Source organism: Pituophis catenifer, unplaced genomic scaffold (genome assembly GCF_029215685.1).
Source record: "Pituophis catenifer annectens isolate HBS135680 unplaced genomic scaffold, rPitCat1.0.hap2 SCAF_16, whole genome shotgun sequence".
NCBI classification, from domain to species: domain Eukaryota; kingdom Metazoa; phylum Chordata; class Lepidosauria; order Squamata; family Colubridae; genus Pituophis; species Pituophis catenifer.
The window spans coordinates 15,529,456-15,555,093 of record NW_027256896.1 but is presented as its reverse complement, the minus strand read 5'-3'; the positions used below and the strand labels follow the sequence as shown (position 1 = coordinate 15,555,093).

The 25,638-nt window shown below is 44.6% G+C and overlaps 2 protein-coding genes across 2 annotated transcripts; one reads left to right on the top strand and one right to left on the bottom strand.

The window, feature by feature from the left end:
* Window positions 1-241: 241 nt before the first annotated feature.
* On the top strand, window positions 242-7,083 carry ERI2 (ERI1 exoribonuclease family member 2). The gene is made up of 9 exons (XM_070955196.1): window positions 242-264; window positions 1,782-1,852; window positions 1,956-2,033; window positions 2,585-2,712; window positions 3,573-3,720; window positions 4,598-4,698; window positions 4,947-5,028; window positions 5,434-5,522; window positions 5,669-7,083. Exons 1-9 carry the CDS (start codon window positions 242-244, stop codon window positions 6,950-6,952), a joined length of 2,004 nt encoding a protein of 667 aa, XP_070811297.1. The 3' UTR covers window positions 6,953-7,083.
* A 3,123-nt stretch (window positions 7,084-10,206) lies between these two features.
* Window positions 10,207-25,276, bottom strand: LOC139325527 (acyl-coenzyme A synthetase ACSM3, mitochondrial-like). Its single transcript, XM_070955453.1, has 13 exons — window positions 25,055-25,276; window positions 23,631-23,841; window positions 22,357-22,564; window positions 21,132-21,275; window positions 20,541-20,697; window positions 19,497-19,576; window positions 17,773-17,896; window positions 15,970-16,050; window positions 14,795-14,896; window positions 12,880-13,007; window positions 12,675-12,774; window positions 11,595-11,714; window positions 10,207-10,293 (listed from the first exon to the last, which is right to left on the bottom strand). The coding sequence occupies exons 1-13, from the start codon at window positions 25,274-25,276 to the stop codon at window positions 10,207-10,209; spliced, it is 1,764 nt and encodes a 587-aa protein (XP_070811554.1).
* Window positions 25,277-25,638: the final 362 nt, after the last annotated feature.

Genomic DNA, 25,638 nt, shown 5'->3' with positions numbered 1-25,638 from the left:
TCGCTCGGCAATCGGCTGCCCGGGCTTGAGCTTCCCCCCTCCCTCCCCCCCGCATCTCGCATCGCAGCCGAGCCTTGAGCGAGAGAGCGGATTCCAAAGGCGGCAAGACCTAAGTAGTCGATCGGCCGAAAGCATCGAGGGGAGGAGGAGGAGGCGTGGCCTGCTCGGCGGCGGGCTTTTTGAAACGACGGCGGCCGACGAGTGAAAGCGAGCCGGGTGGGGGCCCGGGGAGGCGGTTGCCATGGCGACGAGGCAGCTGGCCAGGTAAAGGGGGCCCAGGTAGTGTCGACCCTTCGGTCTGTTGGGGGCTGCAAGAGAGACGGACCCCACCCACTCCCCAGTTTGGGCAGAGCTGTAGGGCAGAAGAGTCCAATTTTGGCCCCTTTAAGACTTCTGGACTTCAATTCCCAGAATCCCCCAGGCAGCATGGAACCTAATTCATTAAAATGCAATAGCTTTACAACAGGGGTGTCCAACTTTGGCAACTTTAAGATTTGGGGACCTCAAACTCCGAGGAATTTCCCCAGCCAGGTTTTGTACCTTTAAACCAGAGCTGTCCAATCTTGGCAGCTTTAAGACTTGTGGACTACAATTCCCAGAATCCCCCAGGCAGCATGGAACCTAATTCATTCAAATGCAATAGCTTTACAACAGGGGTGTCCAACCTTGGGAACTTTAAGATTTGGGGACCTCAAACTCCCAGAATTTCCCCAGCCAGGTTTTCTATCTTTAAACCAGAGCTGTCCATTCTTGGCAACTTTAAGACTTCTGGACTTCAATTCCCAGAATCCTCCGGGCAGCATGGACCCTAATTCATTCAAATGCAGTAGCCTTACATCAGAGGTGTCCAACTTTGGCAACTTTAAGATTTGGGGACCTCAAACTCCGAGGAATTTCCCCAGCCAGGTTTTGTACCTTTCAACCAGGGCTGTCCAATCTTGGCAGCTTTAAGACTTGTGGACTTCAATTCCCAGAATCCCCTGGGCAGCATGAACCCCACCCCACCCCACCCCCCAACTCATTAAAATGCAATAGCTTTACAACAGGGGTGTCCAACCTTGGCAACTTTAAGATTTGGGAACCTCAAAACTCCCAGAATTTCCCCAGCCAGGGCTGTCCAATCTTGGCAGCTTTAAGACTTGTGGACTTCAATTCCCAGAATCCCCCAGGCAGCATGGACCCTAATTCATTCAAATGCAATAGCTTTACAACAGGGGTGTCCAACCTTGGCAACTTTAAAGATCTGGGGACTCTCAGAATCCCCCCTGCCAACTCTTGTATCTTTAGAGCAGGATTTTCCAAACTGTGGACTTCAACTCCCAGAATTCCCCGGTAGCTCTGCTGGCTGGGGAATTCTGGGAGTTGAAGTCCACAGGTCTTTAAAGTTGCTGTGGGAAAATATCGACCGGAATGGCCTTGAATCAGGGGTGAAATCCAGCAGGTTCTGACAGGTTCTGGAGAACCGGTAGCGGAAATTTTGAGTAGTTTGGAGAACAGGCAAATGCCACCTCTGGCTGGTCCCAGAATGGGGTGGGAATGGAGATTTTGCAATATCCTTCCCCCAGGAGTGGGAAGGGAATGGAGATTTTGCAATATCCTTCCCCCAGGAATGGGGAGGGAATGGAGATTTTGCAGTATCCTTCCCCTGCCACGCCCATCAAGCCACCCCACGGAACCGGTAGTAAAAAAATTTGGATTTCACCACTGCCTTGAATTACAATCTAATGGGGACTTTAACGCTGTAAAATTTGCATAACAAATTTTATCTCTTGGTTTGACAGGCAGCTAGGCATTATTCGAAGTGTTTCCAAACCGTCTCCCAGTGGCCAGAGCCACAACCAATGCAAGCTGCGTGAGTATTCCCCTTATTTCATAAATTCAGTGTTTGTTATTATTTGCGGGTTATGACAATGAGATAATATCATACGATTTTATTTTTTGGGGGGGTATTGCAGGGCAGCTGTTTGACTACTTAATAATTATTGATTTTGAGTCTACCTGCTGGAAGGATGTCCGAAGATGTCAAGAAATAAGTAAGCCAAGTTTTAATCATTTTTAATAATTGCTTCCGTATGAATTGGGAGGAAAAAACAAAGAGAAGGCTTGAACAGAGTTCATGCAGATGCAGGAAGTTCTTAACACACACCATTCATTTAGTGACTGTTCAAAGTTACAATGGCACTTTAAAGGGACTTATGACTGTATTTCACACTTACGACCATTACGGCATCCCCATGTTCATGTGATCAAAATTCAGATGCTTAGCAACTTGTTTATATTTATATGACAGTTGCGTTTTCCCAGGGTTATATCATATGATCCCTTTTGCGACCTTCTGACAAGTAAAATCAATGGGGAAGCCTGATTCACTTAACAACCAGATTGCTAACTTAAGAACGGCGGTGATTCACTTCACAACTGTGGCAAGAAAGGTTGTAGAATAGAACAAAACTCACTTAACAAATCTCTCACTTAGCAAACATAAATTTTGGGCTCAATTGTGGTCGTAAGTCGAAAACTACCTGTAATTTTTTATTTATTTATTTATTTATTTATTTATTTATTTATCTATTTATCGGCATAGTTGAATTTCCAGCAGTTCTCTTGAACACCTCAAATGGAGAAATTGAGACTGAATTTCATATGTACGTCCAGCCCCAAGAACATCCGACTCTCTCTGAATTTTGTATTGAGCTAACTGGAATAAAACAGGTATAATAATTTCAAGAGATTGTGGTCAGAGTTTGTTAGTTTCATTTTGTTTTGAAACATTTTACTTAGTTAACTTTTGATAAATGTTCTTGAAGGAATTTGCTTGCTGCCTTGAATGTATTTCTTTTATAATCACGATATGACTTTTCTTTGAATGCTCCAAGCCTATAGCAACCCCTGAAAAAGTGTTCATTTTTATTAATTCATTTCAAAAATTGATTTAAATTCCTTTCTATTTTCTATTCATTAAAGTGGCCCTAATATATATTAGTGGGACGCGGTGGCTTAGTAGCTAAGACTCTGAGCTTGTCGATCGAAAGGTCGGCAGTTCAGCAGTTCAAATCCCTAGCGCTGCGTAACGGGGTGAGCTCCCGTGACTTGTCCCAGCTTCTGCCAACCTAGCAGTTCGAAAGCAGGTAAAAAATGCAAGTAGAAAAAATAGGGGCCACCTTTGGTGGGAAGGGAACAGCGTTCCGTGCGCCTTTGGCGTTGAGTCATGCCGGCCACATGACCACGGAGACGTCTTCGGACAGCGCTGGCTCTTTGGCTTTGAAACGGAGATGAGCACCGCCCCCTAGAGTCAGGAACGACTAGCACATATGTGCAAGGGGAACCTTTACCTTTAATATTGAATGCCAGTGGGTGGTCTTAGAAATCAAAATAAAAATGGATATGTATTGGTTGTTTTCACCATTTTGTGTATTAGAGGGTTTGTTTTTGTTTTTTTGTTTTGTTTCTTACACAATGCCTGAGCTTTATTTTCTGGTCCGGTCAGAAATATCAATATTAGTCTCGATGAAACCTAATCTAAATCTAGATTCTAAATGTGACCAGCAAGATCTTTTTTTCTTTGAATTAAGGATCAAGTCGATGAAGGGGTTCCACTGCATATAAGCCTATCCCAATTTTCTAAGTGGATTCACAAGATCCAGGAGGAGAAAAACATTGTTTTTGGTTCGACGGGTGCTGCTCCCGAAGAAAAATTATGTGCCTTTGTTACGTGGTCAGGTAATTCATAATGTTTATCTTATCTATGATAAAGTTTGCTCGTTCTTCATTGCTGGGCCTGCTGAAGACGGTGGTTTCCCTGATAACAAAATGGAAAAACGGTTATTTTGTGATGGTTTTTGACTTTTGACTCTACCTGGGACTTTGGAATATTCAAATAATAACCAGGTCCGTCTTCTGCTTAGGTTTTTGAGACTAGCCATCATTGGCTATTTTTCTACACAGAGTTGGAAGGGACCTTGTGGAGGTCTTCTAGTCTAACCCCCTGCCTAGACAGGAAACCCTACACCACTTCAGACAAATGGTTGTCCAATCTCTTCTTAAAAACTTCCAGTGTTGGAGCATTTAGAACTTCTGGTGGCAAGTTGTTCCACTGGTTAATTGTTCCACTGTCAAATAGTGCTCGTAAAAATCCTGCTGCATTCCCCCTGGCTCTTTTACCCTCTTTGCTGTGTATTTTCATGGATTTCCCACCATCATAAGGACTAGAAGCTTGCTTGAGGGAATCGGAAATCTTTTGTCCTTGTAGACATTGCCCAATCTGACTTTAGAACAATAAGTGTGCGCTCCATCAAAAGGAGAATGACTAATTTACATTCCTAAGCACTGTCGGTTTAGGAGTTATGAATTCCAGAATTGAACCCCAGAAACTGGCAGGTTTTACTTTAGATTTCCATTGCTCTAAGAAATTTAGATAATTGTCACGCATGCTTTACACAGTAGACTGGGCTAAATAGACAGCTTCTTTTGCTTTTGGTTTTCTATTGCATGAAATCATTATCGTTGCACAAAAAGAAAATTTCACTCCATAGTTGAAAAACTATGGAGGTGATAATCAGGAAACAGGAAACCTTTATGAACATTTGTTTTTATGTAGATTGGGACCTGGGAATTTGCCTGCACTATGAATGTAAAAGAAAACAGCTACGGAAGCCTAATATTTTAAATTCTTGGATTGACCTACGGGCCACTTACAAGGTGAGGGTATTTGCCTTTGGTGGTAATCATGACAAGAAAATATACATTTTATTTATTTGTTTATATTTCACACTTCTTAATGATCCATCTCTCTCAAAGAGGGGCTCTGGGTGGCGTCCAATTTAATCCAGAAACATCCAGCTATTTTAACTACTGCCAAGGCTGAGAAAACACATCAGTGATTTATATTTAATTGAGCAAAACAGCAGATATAACGAGGGTTTTATTTTCATCCTTTTGTTTCTCAGAGCTTTTACTCTAGGAAGCCCCAAGGTTTAAATGGCGCATTGAAAGATGTGGGTATCACTTTTGAAGGACGGGAGCACTCTGGTGAGTGAGTATGTGTACGTATGACAAGGAAGGGACATGGTGGCTCAGTGGCTAAGACGCTGAGCCTGTTGATCGAAAGGTCGGCAGTTCAGCGGTTCAAATCCCTAACGTTGCGTAATGGGGGTGAGCTCCCGTGACTTGTCCCAGCTTCTGCCAACCTAGCAGTTCGAAAGCACGTAAAAAATGCAAGTAGAAAAATGGGGACCACCTTTGGTGGGAAGGGAACAGCGTTCCGTGCGCCTTTGGCGTTTAGTCATGCCGGCCACATGACCACGGAGACGTCTTTGGACAGCGCTGGCTCTTCGGCTTTGAAACGGAGATGAGCATCGCCCCCTAGAGTCGGGAACGACTAGGACATATGTGCCTTTACCTTTACTAGCTGTGGCACCTCCTGTTTTCCCCCAGGCCTGCATGATTCTCGGAATACAGCTCGCCTCGCGTGGAAGATGATTCGTGATGGGTGTGTAATGAAAATCACAAAATCGTTGGATAAGGTTAGTGGGTTCTCTTCTCAGCGCCCGTGACTGGTCAACGTTAACCCAGCGAGATTTTTATGGACAGAACATTTGACTTGGGGATCTTGTTTGAAGCTACGCTGGCCGGGAGATTGGTTGACCTCCTTTCTTTATGGAATCCTTAGGCACCTCCAGCAAAGAATTCCCTGGCCAGATTTGGGGAGAGTGAGAAACCTAACCATGGTGGCCCTTTGGGAATCAACCCTCTTGTCAAAGCATCACCTTTGGACGAAAGCAAAAAGGAAGTTCCTCCAGAAATCGAGAGAAAAGAGGAAGACTCGGCAAAAGAGACGGTTCGGGTAGGCTTGTTCGAAGACGCGCCTCTTACGTCTAAAAAGAGCAGAAAGACTGACGAACGTTGTAGCACCAAACACAATCTAACTTCATCCATAGGAAGACCCCATTGGCTTCTGGGTAATCTTCAGCACCCCTGCTATAGACCTTCAGGCCTTCAGAGTCGGGGCCAACTCATTTCAAACCCTTCTACGCCCATTCGAAGTCTAGTTTTGGTCCCCACGACTCTTTCCACCGTCAACATTTCCGAGACCGACATCAGCACCACTCCAGATTGCCTATCTTTGTTGGCCGACTGGGAGGACGTCGCAATCATACCACAAAAGGAAGATGACTCAGATCCAGAATGCTCACCCTTAAAAGATAACTCCCCAACTAAGAGCGCATTCGTGACGGAAGATAGGAACAAATCGATGAATCGGGGAGATGAACATAGGATAGATGTTCCTCTGAGTAGAGAGCTCTCAAAATGTGTGGTCTACAAGAGTCCAAATACGACTATTTACAATGCGGGCCGAGCTCCCAACAAACCTTCCGATGCTTCTAGGTTTAAGCTCCCGGTTGTAATGGATGCAGAGGCATCTTCCCCCAACCCGCCAGACAGAAATCTTCTCGCCTCTTCGACCGAGGCCATCAAAAGGAAGCCTTCCAGCCCCAAATCTTTGCCTCCCAGCAAAAAAACGCCTTTCAGAATCTACGAGGACGGAAGCCCAACGTCGAACAGCTTCCCGTCGCCCAGAGCAAATCCGTGTGGCGTCTCTCCGGCCCTCTTGAGCTCTTCGGGTAATTTCAACCCGACTTTCAGGGTACCAGAAACCGGTAGGGTGACCCCTCCATTATGCCGGTGTGGCCGAAGAGCTCGAAGGTTGAACGTTTCAAACGGTGGCCCTAATCAGGGCAAAGCATTTTATAGCTGCCCGGTGAGAAAATGTGAAAGGAATACGAAGGGCTGCAACTATTTCCGATGGGAACATTCGCTTATAAAGGAGAAAATGGCCCTTCCGGCTTCGACTTTAGAGGCTGGGGGCTTAAAGCCTTTGAAAACTCAGGACTACCCCTCCCTGGGAAATGTTAAACCGAAGTGCCTGAATCTTCGGCCTTCCATGCGAACTTAGGCAGGAGTTTTTTTCCCCCTCTGCTTTTTATTGGGAAAATGGAGTATTTCAGCCTTCGGAAAGTTAGCTTTCTTTTCTACAAAGTGTAATCGTGTTTAGAAGCATCACCGAAACTGCGTCTGCAATTTAGCACCTGGTCTCGTCTGAATGCAGTACCACAAACTGTCTTGTCTTTTAAATGTGTACTTTCTCGTCTGTATTTTCTAGGCTCCTAATTTTTTTATTTTTAGTTTTTGAATCATATTGTCTATACTTTAAATCGGTAAGCCCGACTGCTGAGAAATTGCTTTTTTAAAGAACTGGCTTGTAAAACTTGCATCATGCTTTTAAATGTCCTTTTAAAACATCCTTTCATATATTCTTGATTCTGAGAAGTGAAATAAAATGAACTCCTCCCCCCCACCTCCCTCAAAAGACGAAGTGAAGTTTGTCCGTTTTAATACGGCACCTCCCACAAAGGAAAAACTGCTTTCTTTGGGGTTGTGTTCAGTGTGTTTTTTTTTAACTGGTCCTAAATTTCCCTAGCACAGCGGGAATACAATTCACAGAAAACGATGCAGCTGCTTTAATGAGTCACAGACAGGTTTGCTTGCATTTCACGTTCTGGGGTATCGTGAGGCGCTTTCCCCAAATTGTATCGGAAGCATTGCACAGTGAGTAGATCGTAGAAATTTGGTGAACTGAACGTCCTGTAAATCTTTCTGGAATTCAGAAGACGCTGGCATGGATTACGGCGTGGGGACATTGCCTGGGCTGTAACATTCACAATGGCGATTATGCTTTCAGCATCCCAAAGATAAAGGAGGGATTGATGGAATTATTTTAATTTGGAATTAGGCAAATTAGCTGAAATGCATGCAGTTAAAATTAAATTCTTGCTTCTTCTTCTTCTATTGAGGACTTGACTTTTACAGCGTGCCAGGTAACTGTTTTTATGACCGAGGCCCAAGTAGTGATTACCAAACACAATTCAGTCCTGAACAAACTTATTTTATCCAAAACAAATTCTTCGGCCTTATCACCAACCTTTGATGTCTTTGGCAAGCTGCCAAAGGCTTTTCTTGGCAAAACCCCCACAAAGTTAAAGAGATGCTGACAAGAAGCACTGGAATCAATGTTGCTTTTCTACAAAACTCTCGTTGCTGCTTTTTTAAGCCTTATGGGAGGAGCCAATCATCTTCTATCCTTACTCCAGAGTTGTCCCTTTTGCTTTAGCTGCTCTTGCCTTCTGGCAGCTCTGTGCATGCGTGCACTAGGAACAGGCTCTTCCTGTTCCTCTGCCTTGCTGAGGTCCGACTCTGGAGGCTCCGGAGTCCGTATGTACCTCCCAGATGGCCCCATCTCTGCCTCCGACGCAGAGCCCTCGTCCGAGCCTTCCCCAGACTCCAGGACTGGCCCATGTTCCTCCCCAGCCTCCTCACTGTCCGACTCTGCTGCCAGCTCCCAGGGTGGATTTGATTTAAATCGAGTTGATTTAAATCACAATTTAAATCATGATTTAAATCACTAGTAAAAAGGCTTGATTTAAATCAACTTGATTTAAATCATAATTTTTAAAGGGCAACTGTCATCTCTGCTACTCCTTTGACTCACCGATAGTCCCAGTGTTGCAGAATATATAGCCTCATGCTACATAACTAAGCTCCATTTCATGCTGAATAAACTAAATTATTTATGTATCTTAAATAGAAAACTATCTTATGATAGATTCTTACCCCCAAAGTTTTTTATTAAAATAAATTCGATTTAAATAAAAAAAATCCGATTTAAATAAAAAAAATCTGATTTTTTTGATTTTTTAAAAAAAATCATTGATTTTTATCCACCCTGCCAGTTTCGCAGGCTGCTGGCGGACCACAACAACTGTGAAAAGGATCTGTCCATGTGCAACCTCTGAACTTCAAAGGCGCTTTGTTTGATCATGGAGATCCTCAGATATGATCCTAGCTCATGAGTGGATTTATTCTATAAATAAGTGATGAAGGGCACAGCCCAACTGCCCTGAAACCTATTAGGTTCCATTCGCCCACCTCATTCAAACATGGGACAATGTTTAATATTGCCTAGTTTTTCCCTAAACAATTTTTTAAAAATAAAACTTTTGGTAGTAAGAGCCTTGGTAGTACAGTGGTCTAAAGCACCCTGTTATTAAGACCAGATGCCTGCAATTACTGCAGGTTCAAATCTCGCCAGGCTCAAGGTTGACTCAGCCTTCCATCCTTTCTAAGGTAGGTAAATTGAGGACCCAGTTGTGGGGGCAATAAGCTAATATACAATATATAAATATACAAAAAGTATGAAGGCTATTGCTTAGCACGTTGTAAGCCGCCCTGAGTCTCCGGAGAAAGGCGGCATATAAATCAAATTTAAAAATAAAAACAAAAAACAATCTTTAACCTTTATTTCCACGATTCTGGGAATCGTTCAGGAAAGAAGTTTGAAGAAGTTTTGAGGGTCAGGTTTTACCTGTTCTTTTTAAAGGCACACTTTGCCAAGAAAGGCCTTTGGCAGAGTGCCAAAGAAGATAAAGTTCTGTTGATAAGCCCGAAGGACGTTTTCTGAAGGACTTGTTTTGGAATTAACTTGGACTAAGCTGGGAATGAAGTCATTCCCAGCTGTTATAAAAAAAATAGATTTGTTTAAGACTAAATTGTGTCTTGTAATGATTAAGTGAGCCTAGGTCACAACAGAGATTCTGAATTCTGGGAGCTGGAAGTCCACGGTTGAGAAACACTGTTCTACTGTAACAAATTACACTTTTTCTAGCTTTGGAAACCCTACACAATCATTGCTTAATTGAGCTAGTCAAAATGTCCCTGTGTTCTCGTATCAAGTTTTGTCCTTTGGGCATTGGAAAGAATGTTCTGATTTATGTATTGTTTACATATCTGGCTTGGTCATGCAGCTCCCTGTAGGTTTATGATGCCGTTAACATCTGGGCTGGGGCAGATATGGGTTGTTTGGGGGGGGGGGGTCTTTCTCCAGGGCACTCTGTGTTCTTTCTCACTGAAAAATCGACAAAGTTGCATCTTTGCTTAACCTGGCCAGTTTCGTATAAAGTTAAAGCGGTGATAAGTAAGCAGCAGAGAGCTACTTTGAGAAAAGAGCCAATGGAAGAGGCCACATCTGTGCATTTTTCAGGACTCTATAAATTTCTAAATTTGGAGAGTTAATGCCACAGGCTTTTATTCCCGGAACAGTTGCTCGCTCAGAAAGTAAACAAAAAAACAAAACAAAAAAAAAGGCGATGAATTCTACGCTCGTCCCCATTCATTTTTGCGTAATTCATTTCTTCTGATTTTTCCACTGATTGTCTTTGGCAAATGTGGAACGAACTCCATCTGTTGGGCAAGAGCAGAAATGAGGGGCATGGCAAAAGAGGAAGGAACATATTGGGTATATACGCAGCTGGAATGAATTCAGAAGTTGCAAAAGTGTGAGACGAAAACAAATACGTGTGATGCAGCTTTTCTCCCGGGGGAATAACTGGCGTTCAGCTTGCATCTGTTAAAATAATCACCATGTGCCTAATTGGCACACCACTCAGTATTCAAAACCTTAATTTATACCAGGAGTCTTCAAACTTGGCGACTTTTAAGATTTGTGTACTTCAACTCCCACAATACTGGCTGAGGAATTCTGGGAGTTGAAGTCCACCAGTCTTAAAGTTGCCAACTTTGGAGACCCCTGATTTATACGAATCAAAGCTAAGAAACAGCTTGAAAACCTGGTTTGCATTAGGCCATGTTCTAGGTCCCAACAGCCTGTTTTCAGGCTATTCAGAAGCTTTCATTTTTATTTATTTATTGCATCTGACATTTCATAAACAGGACAAAAGAGTGGAGATCTCGGTTCAAATATCAAATCAGACTCCTGTCAATCTGCCTTAATTTTCATTTAGCAGGACTTGAAACTGAGCCTTTGTTACCTACCAAAGAAGCTTCAACAACAACAACATAGTGCGGCTTTCGGAGTTGTGCCAAATGCTCTGAGGCTTTCTAAGGTTTCTTGTATGCCTGTTCTAGAGATTTCAGAGAGATGGAAATGTTCCCTAAAGATCCTAGAATATCTTTTGTAATTGATACCAGAGGAAAGTAAGTAGTATATAGGTAGTCCTTGACTTACAACCATTGTTTTAGTGATGGTTCAATGCCACTGAACAAAGTGTCTTATGACCCGGATCCAGTGGTAGGATTCAGCCAGTTCGCAGCTATTTGGGAGAATCGGTTGTTAACTTTCTAAGCAGTTTGGAGAACCGGTTGTTGGAAGAAATCTTATTTTGTTTTTTTCCACTTTACAGGGCTAATCCTGTAAGGAACTGAAACATTCTGGTGGTGTTTCTCGCCTAATCTTTATTGCCCTGCTTACAGAAACTGCCTCTCTAGTTAACCCTTATTACATTGTAACAGTAAGGTGAAGCGCCCATTGATGTGAGTGACATTGAATTGGCCATGCCCACACAGTCACATGACCACCAAGCCACGCCTACCCAGCTGGTCATTAGGGCAGAGAACCGGTTGTTAAATTATTTGAATCCCACCACTGATAGTTACAACCGTTCAAAAACAATTTGAAGAAATTCCAGGCAAAAAGCCAAGATAGCTAGATAAAGGGGATGTCACACCGCTAAATCACGGCTTACCTTTCTCGGATACTTGTATGGGGCGGTGACCGTCTTGACGTAGTCCTGTAGTTCTTTAATCAAGGCTTCTTGGTCATGGGAAATGTACTCCGGGGCCAAAACTACGAAGGCTTTCACCACCTTGAACGTAAAAAATTTGATCAAGAGGATGACATTTTGGAGAAAAAAAAACTGGGCAGATTAAAAAAATGCAGAATTCGTACCGCCGTAGCTGAAAGATTCCAAATTAAGTGTTTTGGGCACAGTTGCTTATACTTTCCAACATTAAAATGAACTTTTTTAAAAATAATAATAATAATAATAATGATCTGGAGATTGTTTCTCTTTTAATAGATTTTTTTTTTAAACCTTCGGAAATCTTAAAAAGAAAATGCCGAAGCCTACAACGTGCCAATTACTACTTTCAATCTAGATTTTCCGCAGAGATTAAGAAAATTCTGAAAAAGGCTTAATTTCTTCGCTTTGATAAGAGCATTCAGGTTAAATTTTTGACCGATCGCCTTTTGTGACCTGACAAGCAAAGTCAGGTTCATTTAACAACCCTGTTGCTAAACTAACAATTGGAGCGATTGCACTGAACACCTGTGGCAAGAAAGGTCGTAAAACGGGACAAAATTCAATGAACAAATGCCTCTCTTAGCAACGTGAATTGTGGGCTCCACTGTGGTCGTAAGCAGGGGTGGGCTGCTGGGGGTTCGCAGGGGTTCGGGAGAACCTCTAGCTAAGATTCTGTGCAGTTCAGAGAACCCCCAAATCTCACTCCTGGCTGGCCCTGCCTACCCCGCCCCTCCCATGAGTCCCCACATGGCCCGTTTTGAATGCAGGTAAGCTGGGCAGGGCAAAAAACAGGCCTATCAGAAGTTCGGGAAGGGCCTTTGGAGCCTGGGGAGGCTCGAGGAAAGCCTCCGGAGCCTGGGGAGGGCAAAAATGCCCCCCCCCTGCTGTGGTGCAGGAGGCCGACTAAGCCACACCCACCCAGCAACCGGGAAGAGAACCCCTTGCTAAAATTTTTGATGCCCACCCGTGGTCGTAAATCAAGGACTACCCATAGTTTGGTTGCCTACATTCAACCTTCTTTACCTCGCCTCGAATAGGGTCTGGGCTGCTGACGACGGCTGCTTCGACCACCGCATCGTGTTCTATCAAAGCATTCTCCACTTCAAATGGTCCGATGCGGTATCTTTGGGGGGGGGGAGAAAAAAAAAGGAAGAGTTGAATCTTCTTGACCTTTGATAAAGAAGATTTACAAGAAAAGCAATTGGGGCTCAGGGTGAATTGATCTTACCCGGCAGAATTGATGACGTCATCTCTTCTCCCTACCAGCCAGATGTAACCGTCCTCATCTTGAAATCCTCGGTCCCCGGTGACGTAGAAGTCTCCGCGGAGAGTCGAAGCTGTTCTTTCTTGATCATCCTGGGTATGTGATCAACTATTTAGAAAGACGCGACTCTGCCGACACCAGACAGTGTGGGGCAGGGTAGAGATCGCTCAATGCTTGAGGTGAGATCACTTTACGAGTTTCAATAAACACCTATAAGTGATGCATTTACTCATATCTAAGAGTAGATAGCTCCAAAATTCACAGTTGGATAAATATTTTATGAATTGCCTGAGGTCGCTGCCTAGCATTAAGATTAGAATAGAATAGAATAGAATAGAATAGAATAGAATAGAATAGAATAGAATAGAATAGAATAGAATAGAATAGAATAGAATAGAATAGAATAGAAGGGACCTTGGAGGTCTTCTAGTCCAACCCCCTGCTTAGGCAGGAAACCCAACACCACTTCAGACAAATGGTTGTCCAACATCTTAAAAACTTCCAGTGTTGGAGCATTCACAACTTCTGGAGGCAAGTCGTTCCACTGACTAATTGTTCCAGCTCTCAGGAAATTCCTCCTTATTTTGTTTGGGCTTTTTTTGTTATGAAGAAGATTAAAAAGGTAAAAAGTTCCCCTTGTCCAGTTATGTCAGACTCTTAAGAGGCGGTGCTCATTTCCGTTTCTTGGCCGAGGGAGCCAGCGTTGTCCGAAGACAATTTCCGTGGTCAGGCGGCCAGCATGGTTATACATCAAAGGCGCACAGAATGCTTTTATCTTCCCATCGAAGTGGTACCCATTAACCTACTCGCATTTGCATGCTTTCGAACTGCTCGGCGGGCAGGAGCTGGAGCAAAGAACGGGAGCTCACTCCGTCGCGCTGTGCTCAGGACTCGAACCCGGATTGTCGGCTTTCCAGCTGACAAACTCAACAACTGAGCCACCACACCTCCAAAGGAGATTAGACTGCCACAAGAAAACCTGAGGAACCAACTGATTTGTTTTTGTTGAACTGGCAAACATCCAAACTGCAAGAAGGGAGCTTCTGAATAGTTAGGCAGGGCTCGGCTCATTTCCCAACCACGGAATTCAAAATGATGCAATTAAAGCTGTCTTCCATCAAGACTTTTATTTAGATGCCACAGGAGGCATTGATATATAATGCATACCAGTGGTGGAATTCAAACTTTTTTTACTACTGGTTCTGTGGGCGTGGCTTGGTGGGCGTAGTGTGCTTGGTGGATGTGGCTTGGTGGGCGTGGCACGGGAAGGATACTGCATTCCCTCCCCACTCCTGGGGGAAGGATACTGCAAAATCTCCATTTCCTCCCCCCTTCAGGGGAAAGATACTGCAAAATCCCCATTCCCTCCCCACTTCAGGGGAAGGATACTGCAAAATCCTCATTCTCTCCCCATTACTGGGGGAAGGATGCTGCAAAATCTCCATTCCCACCCTACTCCTGGGGGAAGGATACTGCAAAATGCCCATTCCCTCCCCACTCCTGAGGGAAGGATATTGAAAAATGCCCATTCCCTCCCCACTCCTGGGGGAAGGATACTGCAAAATGCCCATTCCCTCCCCACTCCTGGGGGAAGGATACTGCAAAATCTCCATTCCCTCCCCACTTTGGGGCTAGCCAGAGGTGGAATTTGCCGGTCCTCTAAACCACTCAAAATTTCCACAGCCGGTTCTCCAGAACCTGCTGGATTTCACCCCTGAATGCATACCGGCAGGTGAAAATTTCTATTCCAAGGATTCTGCTTGTATTTATCCTAGCCACAGTGGAACATATCTTCTACCACAGTGAGCATCCCTCCACGGTCTAATATGTTACACTCAAGTGACTTTTTCTGATTTGCCCACGGACGATAAATACTTACTGTATATTGAGTGAAGAGGCAGAACGGTCTTGCGGGTTTGATTCGGAGAGCGAGGTCTCCTTCTTTTCCGTGAGGTAAAATGTTGCCGTTTTCATCTATGACCTTCAGCACACATAGCAAAACGAATTTTATTAAAACAGGTCCAGGTAGACCTCGACTTACAACAGTTCATTTCGTGACCCTTCGACGTTACAAACGGCACTGGGGGAAAAAAGTGATTTAGGATTTTTAGGGTTTCCTGCCTAGGCAGAAGGTTGGACTAGAAGACCTCCAAGGTCCCTTCCAACTTTGTTATTCTATTCTGTTCTAAAGGACTGTTTTTCACACCTATGGCTGTTGTAACATCCCCGCAGTTACGCAATCCAAATTCAGATGCTTGGTAACTGACTCATATTTAAGACGGTTGCAGCATCCAAGGGTCCATGTGCAGAGGTGGGATTCAACCGGTTCGGACAAACCGATTTGCTCCAACAATCAGGTCGGTCCGTCCCCACCCCCCGCCCCTGAGCTTTACTTACCTTTATCTACTCAGCTGATTGGTGCGGCAGAATGGATTGCCGCTCCTCAGCTGTGTTACTCCCAAGCGGTAACACAGAAGGTATTTGTAGAACTGTGCCCGCGCGCGCAGCGAACCAGTTGTTAAATCGGCAGCATCCCATCACTGGTCACGTGATCCAGTGGTGAAATGTAAAATTTGTTACTACTGGTTCTGCGGGCGTGGTTTGGTGGGGGCGGGGTAATGTGACGGTAGGCGTGGCCAACTTTTTTTTTTTTTTTTTTTTTTTTTTTACTTTTAAAAGCATTTTTTCTACAACCTCTTCAGCCGACCACTGCGTGATCCTCTTTTGCAACCTTCCAACAAGCAAAGTCAGTGGGGGAAGCCAGGTTCACTTAACCGCCGGTTTACTCACTGAACAAGTGCAACGGTTCGCTTAACAACGGTGGCGAGAAAGGTTATAAAACTCACTGAACAAATGTCGCATTTAGCAACGGAAATGTCGGGCTCAATCGCGGTTGTTAAGTGAAAGACTACCTGTACATTTGGCCCAGAAAGAAGCCAGTATACAGACAAAAGAAACAGGTGAAAATGGACTCAGCCTTACCAGTTCCTCCCTCTCGGCCTCCCTCCCTCCCTCCCACCCCGCTTTTCCTGGAGTATTAATGGATAACAGTACCTGAGTATCATAAACGGGTGTTGGTTTCCCCACAGAGCCTGGCTTGATTTTCATACCCTTGAAAGTTCCACAAACCAGCACCTAATTCCAGGGATGGGGAATAAAAGCAGACTGAGAAGCAAATTGTGTAGAAACATTTCAGGTAGGGTGGGGGAATAAGTGTTGACTGTCTAGGACAGGGCCCTGTCCTAATATTCCTTTTTACTTACTCTTTTCATGTATTCAAATTATGTTTATACTTTTACCTGTTATCTTATATGTACTCGACAAAATAAATAAATAAATAAAATGAATAAACTTTTAAGACTTGTGGACTTCAACTTCCAGAGTTCCATTCTGGGAGTTGAAGTCTTCCACTCTTAAAGTTGCCAAGGTTGGAGATCCCTGGTCTACAATATCTAGTGAGGAGACTGTAGGAGGGTCCTCAAGAAAACCCAGTCACATACAGGGAACACAATTAGTTAATCCTAACTCAAGGAAATTCCAAGAAGACAAGGCTCCCACCAAAACTGGCAGAGAAAGTATATAAACAGCAAACTCCACTCCCTTCTAGAACTGATGATGTTACCTAGTTGGGCAATGAAAGGTCTGAAAACAAACAACAAACTCAGAGAGCACCAAGGACTCCACAGTCTCCTCCTCCTCCTCCCCTCCCCTCCTCCTCACAAACCCCATTCTCTTCTAGCACTGATGATGTTACCTAGTTGGGTAATGAAAGGTCTGCACGAAAACCAGCCAAACTTAGCACCAAGGATTCCACAATTCAACCCTAATCTCAAATATTCTCTTCTATTTTTTTTTAATTATTATTTTTGCTTTAATTTATATGCCGCCCTTCTCCGTAGACTCAGGGTGGCTTACAAGGCGTTAAGCAATAGCCTTCATCCTTTTGTATATTTATACAAAGTCAGCTTATTGCCCCCACAGTCTGAGTCCTCATTTTACCTACCTTTGAAAGGATGGAAGTCTGAGTCAACCTTGAGCCTGGTGGGATTTGAACTTGCAGTAATTGCAAGCAGCAGATGTTAATAACAGTGCATTAGTCCACTGTGCTGCCAAGGCTCATTGGTACAATTTGTTGAACAATTCATAGGTCAAACCTTTCCTTCTAGTATCATCAGAGATACTGGGTTTATAAAGGGATGTTATTTTTTAAAAAAAAAAAAAAGATTAAAGCGTGAAAGATGGTGATGATGAGCTGTGGTGGCGCAGTGGTTAGAGTGCAGTACTGCAGGCTATTTCTGCTGATCACCGGCTGCCAGCAGTTTGGCAGATCGAATCTCACCAGGCTCAAGGTTGACTCAGCCTTCCATCCTTCCGAGGTGGGTAAAACGAGGACCCAGATTGTTGGGGGCAATAGGCTGACTCTGTAAACCGCTTAGAGAGGGCTGTGAAGCACTGTAAAGTGGCATATAAATCTAAGTGCTATTGCAAGTCCTTCCTTCCTTCCTTCCTTCCTTCCTTCCTTCCTTCCTTCCTTCCTTCCTTCCTTCCTTCCTTCCTTCTTTCCCAGTGATTAGAATGCAGCATTGCAGGCTAACTCTGCCCATTGCCAGGAGTTTGATCCTGACTGGCTCAAGGCTGACTCAGCCTTCTGTCCTTCTGAGGTGGGTAAAACGAGGACCCAGATTGTTGGGGGCAATAGGCTGACTCTGTAAACTGCTTAGAGAGGGCTGTAAAAGCACCATGAAGCGGTATATAAGTAAGTGCTAGCGCTATTGCTATTTTCTCCCCAAAGAGCTCATTCAAAGCTCTTCAAACTTTTACGAGTAGACTGTCCTCCATCGAGCTGAAATAGCTTACCGTTTCCGTCTGCCCGTAGCCTTCGTAAATGTCCAGTCCGGTTTCTGCTTTCCACTGGCCCATCACTTCAGGATTGATAGGTTCTCCCGCACTCACGCAATGTTTGAGGTTCTGGAATTTATAACTTGGAATAAATGAAGAATAGCAGAGAAGGAAAGACATCGTGTTTAAAAGGTAAGCTATCATCATGCTGATTAAACAATTGACTTGTTGAGTTGGTTGTCTAGATTTTGCAAACCCAGGCATGGGTTTGCTTGGATAAACAAATAAACATTGTTTTGAAGATGCTGAGTGTAGGGTGAGCCACCAACCTGCCATTTTAGGAAATCTAATCCCCCAAAATCTGGGGTTCAAAATGAAAAGACACCTACAGAATCTTTTCTTTAAAAGAAATGTTTGGCTAGCAGATGCTTTCTCGATGCTTAAAATGTTTCTGCTTATAGCATACTGGCTATTAGTTTCCCTTTATCAAAGACTAATTCCTTTTAACCAAATAAATAGAGATTAATCTCAGGATTAACATAGATCAACAATCAAGTAATAAACAATAACCCAAACCAGGAATTACCAACTCAAACAAACAGTAAACAGCAGCCTAATCAAGGAACTACTATAACATCCCCACCAATATAGACAAATCAAGCCACTGGTATATAAACAGAGAGGAAACACTGCACCCTCCTAGCACTGATGATGTTACCTAGTTGGGTAATGAAACATCTGCAAGAAAACAACCAAGCTCAGAGAGTACCAAGGATCCCAGAGAAGACTTTTAACAGATTTTTCTGTGCAGAATAGAATAGAATAGAATAGAATAGAATAGAATAGAATAGAATAGAATAGAATAGAATAGAATAGACAGAGTTGGAAGGGACCTTGGAGGTCTTCTAGTCCAACCCCCTGCCTAGGCAGGAAATCCTACACCACTTCAGACAAACGGTTATCCAACATCTTAAAAACCTCCAGTGTTGGAGCATTCGCAACTTCTAGAGGCAAGTTGTTCCACTGGTTAATTGTTCTCACTGTCAAGAAATTTCTCCTTAGTTCTAAGTTGCTTCTCTCCTTGATTAGCTTCCACCCGTTGCTTCTTGTCCTGCCTTCAGGTGCTTTGGAGAATAGCTTGACTCCCTCTTCTTTGGGGCAGCCCCTGATATATTGGAAGACTGCTATCATGTCTCCCCTAGTCCTTCTATTCATCAAAGTAGACATGCCCAATCCTGCAACCGTTCTTCATATGTTTTAGCTTCCAGTCCCCTAATCCACTTGGTTGCTCTTCTCTGTACTCTTTCTAGAGTTTCCACATCTTTTTTATATCGCCGCGACCAAAACTGAATGCAGTACTCCAAGTGTGGCCTTACCAAGGCCTTATAAAGTGGTATTAACACTTCCCGTGATCTTGATTCTAACTAAGATCTGCTTGAGCATCTTGGGTGTGTATTTGAGTTCTTGCTAAAAGCCCGTTTAGTTGAGTCACATCTTGTCCTAAGTCACCACTTGGTCAACATGTCTTAGTCACCTGATTTGAAGGATTTTAAACCATAAGCCACGGTTTATAAACTGCAGAGCTGGGATCGCGCGTTGCCTTCAACCCAGCATAATACAGCATAACGTGATGATTGAATCCAGCTGAGGCTTCCTGGGGCTCATTCCCAATCATCTAATCACGGTTTAAAGGAGCCAATCTTGAAATGCCTCAACTTTACAAATTGTAATTACCATTTTACCTGCTTAAATCGTGTTGGACGAGCATCCGATAAACAGTTGGTGCAGAACAGAAAGTAGTGATGGGAAACTTGGACAACATCTAAATCATTAAAAAAGATAAAGACAGATCATGAAATGCGTCGTTGTCTCAATCCAACCTTAAAAGAAGATGCAACCAGTCCCGGGCAAGTCGTACCAAACATGGTTAAGGTAAAGGAAAAGGTTCCCCTCGCACATATGTGCTAGTTGTTCCCGACTCTAGGGGGTGGTGCTCATCTCTGTTTCAAAACCGAAGAGCCAGCGCTGCCCGAAGACGTCTCCGTGGTCATGTGGTCGGCATGACTCAACGCCAAAGGCGCACGGAATGCTGTTCCCTTCCCATCAAAGGTGGTCCCTATTTTTCTACTTGCATTTTTTACCTGCTTTCGAACTGCTAGGTTGGCAGAAGCTGGGACAAGTCATGGGAGCTCACCCCGTTACGCGGCACTAGGGATTCGAACCGCTGAACTGCCGACCTTTTGACTGAGAAGCTCAGCGTCTTAGCCACTGAGCCACTGTGTCCCCCCAAACATTATTAAGGAAGCTAATAAACAATGGTTAAAAGTGAGTTCACAATCTACTGTTTTGCTCGTGTATCTGGTACTGTGAATCTCTTAGCGGTTAAATAATCGAAAGAGCCTTGGTGGCGCAGCAGACTAAACTGCTGTTAAAGTAGCACTTAGCTGCCATCTGCCTGCAATTACTACGAGTTCAATTCTCACCAGGCTGAAGGTTGACTCAGCCTTCCATCCTTTCGAAGTAGGTAAAATGAGGACCCGGTTTGTGGGGGCAATAAGCTGACTTTGTATAAAATAGAACACCGCTGTGAGGGGGGGCGAAAGCCCTACTAAGCAGGTATATACAAAAGTATGAAAGCTATTGCTTAATGCATTGTAAGCCGCCCTGAGTCTCCGGAGAAGGGCGGCATATAAATCGAACTAATAAATAAATAAATAAATAAATAAATAATAATAATCTTTGAGCCAGTTGCCATGATTTAAACCATGAATATACTTGACACTTACTTCAAGGACGAGTTTGGGATCAAAGCGTGGCATGTGATGGACAAATATGCCTGCTCCTTGGGTCCAAGGGGCGAAAACACTACTCCATGCAGATTTCGCCCAGCCGGTGTCTGAAGTATTCCAGATCAGGTCGGAGGGTGTCAAATCAAGCCAATACCTAAATGACATAAGCTTCAAGAGCACCAAGGACCCCACAGTATCATTAATGGAGGGGAGAGCATTTACTACTATTTGTTGAGATGTGTAAGGCTCTAAAGGTATTATTGTTATTATTATTATTATTATTATTATTATTATTATTATTATTATTATTATTATTATTTAGTATTATTATTATTGTTGTTGTTGAGTAGTTTTTTAGGTTTTATTAAATTTGTATACCGCCCTACTCCCGAAGGACTCAGGGCGGTGAACAGGCACAAGATAAAATACAGAAATACAAAAGTTAAAACAATTTAAAACCAAATTAAATAATATTGGCCGAACTACTCAAAATTTCCGCTACTGGTTCTCCAGAACCTGTCAGAACCTGCTGGATTTTCACCCCTGCATTGAGGGCAAAACACCAGCAACTCACAAGCTCTTCCCTACCTTCCATTGAAGCCAAGTCCAATTCCATGGCTCGCATGGGAATGCTCGGTCATTTTTGGAGCTCCTGTCGTACCGCTGGTGAAATATATGGCCATCGGATCACTGCTTTTGGTGGCCACACAAGTGTGCTCTGGAGACGCAACCCTGTGTAGAACATTGTGCATGAGCCCACTATAACTTCAACAGGGAATCTCTTCTTGATGCTAACAACTTTTGTAGGAATGAAGATCCAGACAACCGATTGTTTATCTATTCAATTTCTATCCCACCTTTATTGTTTTTACAAATAACTCAAGGTGGTGAACATGTCCAACACACCTCCTTCCTCCTATTTGCCCCACAACAACACAACCCTGTGAGGAGGGTTGAGCTAAGAGAAGACTGGCCCAAGGTCACTCAGTCGGCTTTCACGCCTAAGGTGGGACTAGAACTCACCGTCTCCTGGTGAATGGCCCAAAGTCACCCAGATGCTTTCATGCCTAAGGTGGGACTAGAACTCACCGTCTCCTGGTGAATGGCCCAAAGTCACCCAGATGCTTTCATGCCTAAAGTGGGACTAGAACTCTCAGTCACCTGGTGATTAGCCAAAGTCACCCAGCTGCCTTTCATGCCTAAGGCGGGACTAGACCTCACTGTCTCCTAGTGAATGGCCCAAAGTCACCCAGATGCTTTCATGCCTAAGGTGGGACTAGAACTCTCAGTCACCTGGTGATTGGCCCAAAGTCACCCAGCTGCCTTTCATGCCTAAGGCGGGACTAGAACTCACCGTCTCCTAGTGAATGGCCCAAAGTCACCCAGATGCTTTCATGCCTAAGGTGGGACTAGAACTCTCAGTCACCTGGTGATTGGCCCAAAGTCACCCAGCTGTCTTTAATGCCTAAGGCGAGACTGGAACTCTCAAGTCGCCTGGTGATTGGCCCAAAGTCACCCACCTATCTTTCATGCCTAAAGCGGGACTAGAACTCTCAGTCTCCTGGTGGTTGGCTCAAAGTCACCCAGCTGCTTTCATGACGAAGGCCAGACTTGAACTCCCAGTCTCCCAGTTTCTATTCTGGTGCCTTAGCCACGAGACCAAACTGACTCTCCCTGTCCATCCTACATTTCTCTATTATTATTGTTTCTGCACTGCTGGCCAGGAAATTCTGGGAGTTGTAGCACCACGCATCTGAAAGTTGAGAAAGGTTGAGAAACGAATGCTTCCGTTTTACCAACCTGACTTACTTACTCCAACATCTCGCTGAAGCTTAGCCAGCCTTCTCTGGGCTCCTTGGATACCATGAACTTCAGCTCCAGGGACGGGCATTGGGAAGCCACCATGTCCACCACAGGGGCCAGGGCAGAGTCCGTGATGACGCACTTGGCTTTGGAAGCCTCTAAGCGGTGGTGGAGGTCCTTCGCTGTCAGCTGTGTGGTTCCAGGAATCATCACGGCTCCTAAGAGAAGAAATCAGGGAACCTAATAATAATGCCAGCCTCTTATCGCTTTGGGCATTCAGACATTTCATTTCATTTTCATTTTATTTAATTTGTATACCGTCCTACTCCCGAAGGTCTCAGGGCGGTGAACAGGCACAGGATAAAACACATAGAATACAAAAATTTAAGAGCAGAAGTAAAATCGGATTAAATCAATTTAGCCCAAGACGAATTTAAAACCCCAGGTTAAGAACAAAATAAAATTTACATTAAAATTTACATTAAAAAGAGAATGGGAGAGGTTAGGCCAGACCAGCCTGGTGAAATAAAAAGGTCTTGAGAGCGCGGCAGAAGATGCGTAGATCCGGGATCCTCCGTATCTCCGGGGGGAGCTCGTTCCAGATAGTAGGTGCCCCCACAGAGAAGGCTCTCCCCCTGGGGGCCGCCAGCCGATATTGTTTGGCCGATGGCACCCGGAGGAGCCCCTCTCTGTGAGAGTGTACCGGCTGGTGGGAGGCCATTTGCGGCAGCAGGCGGTCCCATAAATAAAGACATCGGGCACTTGGAGAATCAGGCCCTCAACCAGTGGTGAAATCCAAATTTTTTTACTACCGGTTCTGTGGGCGTGGCTTGGTGGGTGTGGTGTGGCTTGGTGGGCATGGCAGGAGAAGGATACTGCAAAATCCCCATTCCCTCCCCACTCCAGGGGGAAGGATACTGCAATATCCCCATTCCCTCCCCACCCATGGGGGAAGGATACTGCAAAATCCCCATTCCCACTCCAGGGGGAAGGATACTGCAAAATCCCCATTCCCTCCCCACTCTGGGGCCAGCCAAAGGTGGTATTTGCCAGTTCTCCGAACTGCTCAAAATTTCTGCTACCGGTTCTCCAGAACCTGTCAAAACTTGACCACTTGGCTGTCTCAGGAATTCTGGGAGTTGAAGTCCACAGGTTGTAAAAGGGCCACAGTTGCCCACCCCTGTATTAGCTGATGCCAACAGCAAAGAGACAGGTTCTGATTCCTGTCCAAAAGATACATTCTGTCAAAACTGAGGCTGGTGGGTGGACATTGTTACTTCTCACCTGTTCGGATACAAGCCAGGTTCAAGAGCCACCATTCGGGAATGCGCGGGAGAATCACCACCACTCGGTCTCCTTCCCGCAGGCCACCCTGCTCGGACAGCACCGTGGCGGCTTTTCGGGACTCCAAGGCCAGCTCTGCAAAGGTCCACTTCACTTGGGTTGCTTGCTCACTGATCCACCAAAGAGCAGGGATGGAGGGCCGCTTTCCTTCCTGGTGGGGGGGGGAAGGAAGTCAGCCGTGAGGAGAATCTGCTCAGATCCAGAGAGCCACTGCCTCATTCTGTCTGCACAGGTCTCAAACTGGATGTCAGCATTCTAATGCTGCCATAAAGAGGAGAAGACGAGGCTTGACTGTTCACCTATTTATTTTCTCTGTAGATAATATCCCCTAGGAGATGGGATGGGAGGGGGGACATTCCTGTGGGTTGAAGTCAGGAGCTGGGGAGACTGACTTGGAAGATGGCCAATGAGACGCTGAGAATTGGAGAACGGAAAGGGAAGGGTTTGGGGTTAGAGGGTTAGTATCGGCTATCTGTCAGGTTCCGATGTCATCTCAAATAAATTGCATTCCCAAACAATTAATCTTTGCTGAAATCTCGACGAAATCGGAGCCAGATTGTCGTACTCAATAAATGGAAGATTTCAGCAAAGATTGTTTGGGAATGCAATTTATTTGAGATGACATCGAAACCTGACACTGGACAGTGCAACAACAGGGACATGAATGGGAATTTTGGGGAGAGGACTACAGATTCCAGATTAACAGAGTCGGAAGGGACCTTGTAGGTCATCTAGTCCAACCCCCTGCCCAAGCAGGAGACCGTACACCCCTTCTGACAGATGACAGTCCAGGCTCTTCTTGAAAACTTCTAGGGATGAAGCTCTCACAACTTCTGAAGGCAACTTCTGTTCAGTGGTGGGATCCTACCAGTTTAACAACCGGTTCGGTGAGCACGTGCGTGTGCAGTTTTGACAAAACTAAACTTCCGCGTTACTTCTGGGGACTAACACAGCTGAGGCACGGCAATCCGCTCTGCTGCGCGAATCAGATGAGAGGATAAAGGTAAGTAAAGTGCGCAGGGGCGGGCGGGCCCAGCTGATCGTCGGAGTGAACCAATTCTCTCCCAGTTGATCGTTGGAGCTACCGGTACGCCCGAACTTGTCCGAACCGGCTGAATCCCACTCCTGCTTCTTTTCCATTGAAAGAGTTGACTTGTTACTTACTTAACAACTGCAGTGAGTCGCTTAACAACCGTGGCAAGGAAGGTGGCAAACCAGAACAAAATTCACTTAACAACGGTCACGCTTAACAACAGAAATTTCAGACTCAATCATGGTCGTATGTCAAGGACTACCTGTATTGCCCCAACACGGTATCCCTTAAAGATGATCACTTGCGCAAAAGATGAAGAAAAAAACAATACCTTTTCTGACTGGGCCCAGCTGTCCACCACATCTTTGGCAAAATTGAAATATTCCGGCACTTCCGGCTTATACTGTTCGCAAATGGATTTGTAGTCTGCAAAATTCTGACCCACTGAAGAAATTTCGCCTCTGCTGAAGCTTCGGGAAGAAACGAGGCAGACGGAGCGCAGAATCCTAGCAGCCGAGACTTTGCACCTTATTGTCAAGGTAACACAAGCCATGGTCTTCTCTTCTAAAGATTCTTGGGCTGTTTTCTGTCAATCACCGCCTACCTGAAAACGCAGAATGAAAATGTTCGGATGGTTTATAGCCTTCTTAGGGCCGAGCAAAAACTTTTATTTCCTCGTCGTTGACGCCTCTGCTTTTAATTAATCTTATTGCGTGACCCTGCTCTCTCACTCGCTGGGAATGTCAAACATTTTAAAAGGAACCAGACAAGAAGGATTGCAAGAAGAAGGAAGAAGAATAAAGGAAATTGCAAGCATGCTGTTAGCTTGTTTGAATAGCACGGAGGTTACAGGATTACAGGCAGGGGAAGGCATCAAAATTTTTAGCAAGGGGTTCTCTGCCCAGTTGATGGGTA

Bases quoted from the DNA above. Each gene is read 5' to 3' on its own strand.
- ERI2 (XM_070955196.1), top strand. From the start codon at position 242: ATGGCGACGAGGCAGCTGGCCAG. The intron at 1,853-1,955 runs GTGAGTATTCCC...GGGGTATTGCAG, and splicing joins CCACAACCAATGCAAGCTGC to GGCAGCTGTTTGACTACTTA. The intron at 5,523-5,668 runs GTTAGTGGGTTC...TGGAATCCTTAG, and splicing joins TCACAAAATCGTTGGATAAG to GCACCTCCAGCAAAGAATTC.
- LOC139325527 (XM_070955453.1), bottom strand. From the start codon at position 25,276: ATGGCTTGTGTTACCTTGACAATAAGGTGCAAAGTCTCGGCTGCTAGG. The intron at 23,842-25,054 runs GTATTGTTTTTT...CCCCCCCACCAG, and splicing joins GCTGGGCCCAGTCAGAAAAG to GAAGGAAAGCGGCCCTCCAT. The intron at 22,565-23,630 runs GTGAGAAGTAAC...TTCTTCTCTTAG, and splicing joins CCTGGCTTGTATCCGAACAG to GAGCCGTGATGATTCCTGGA.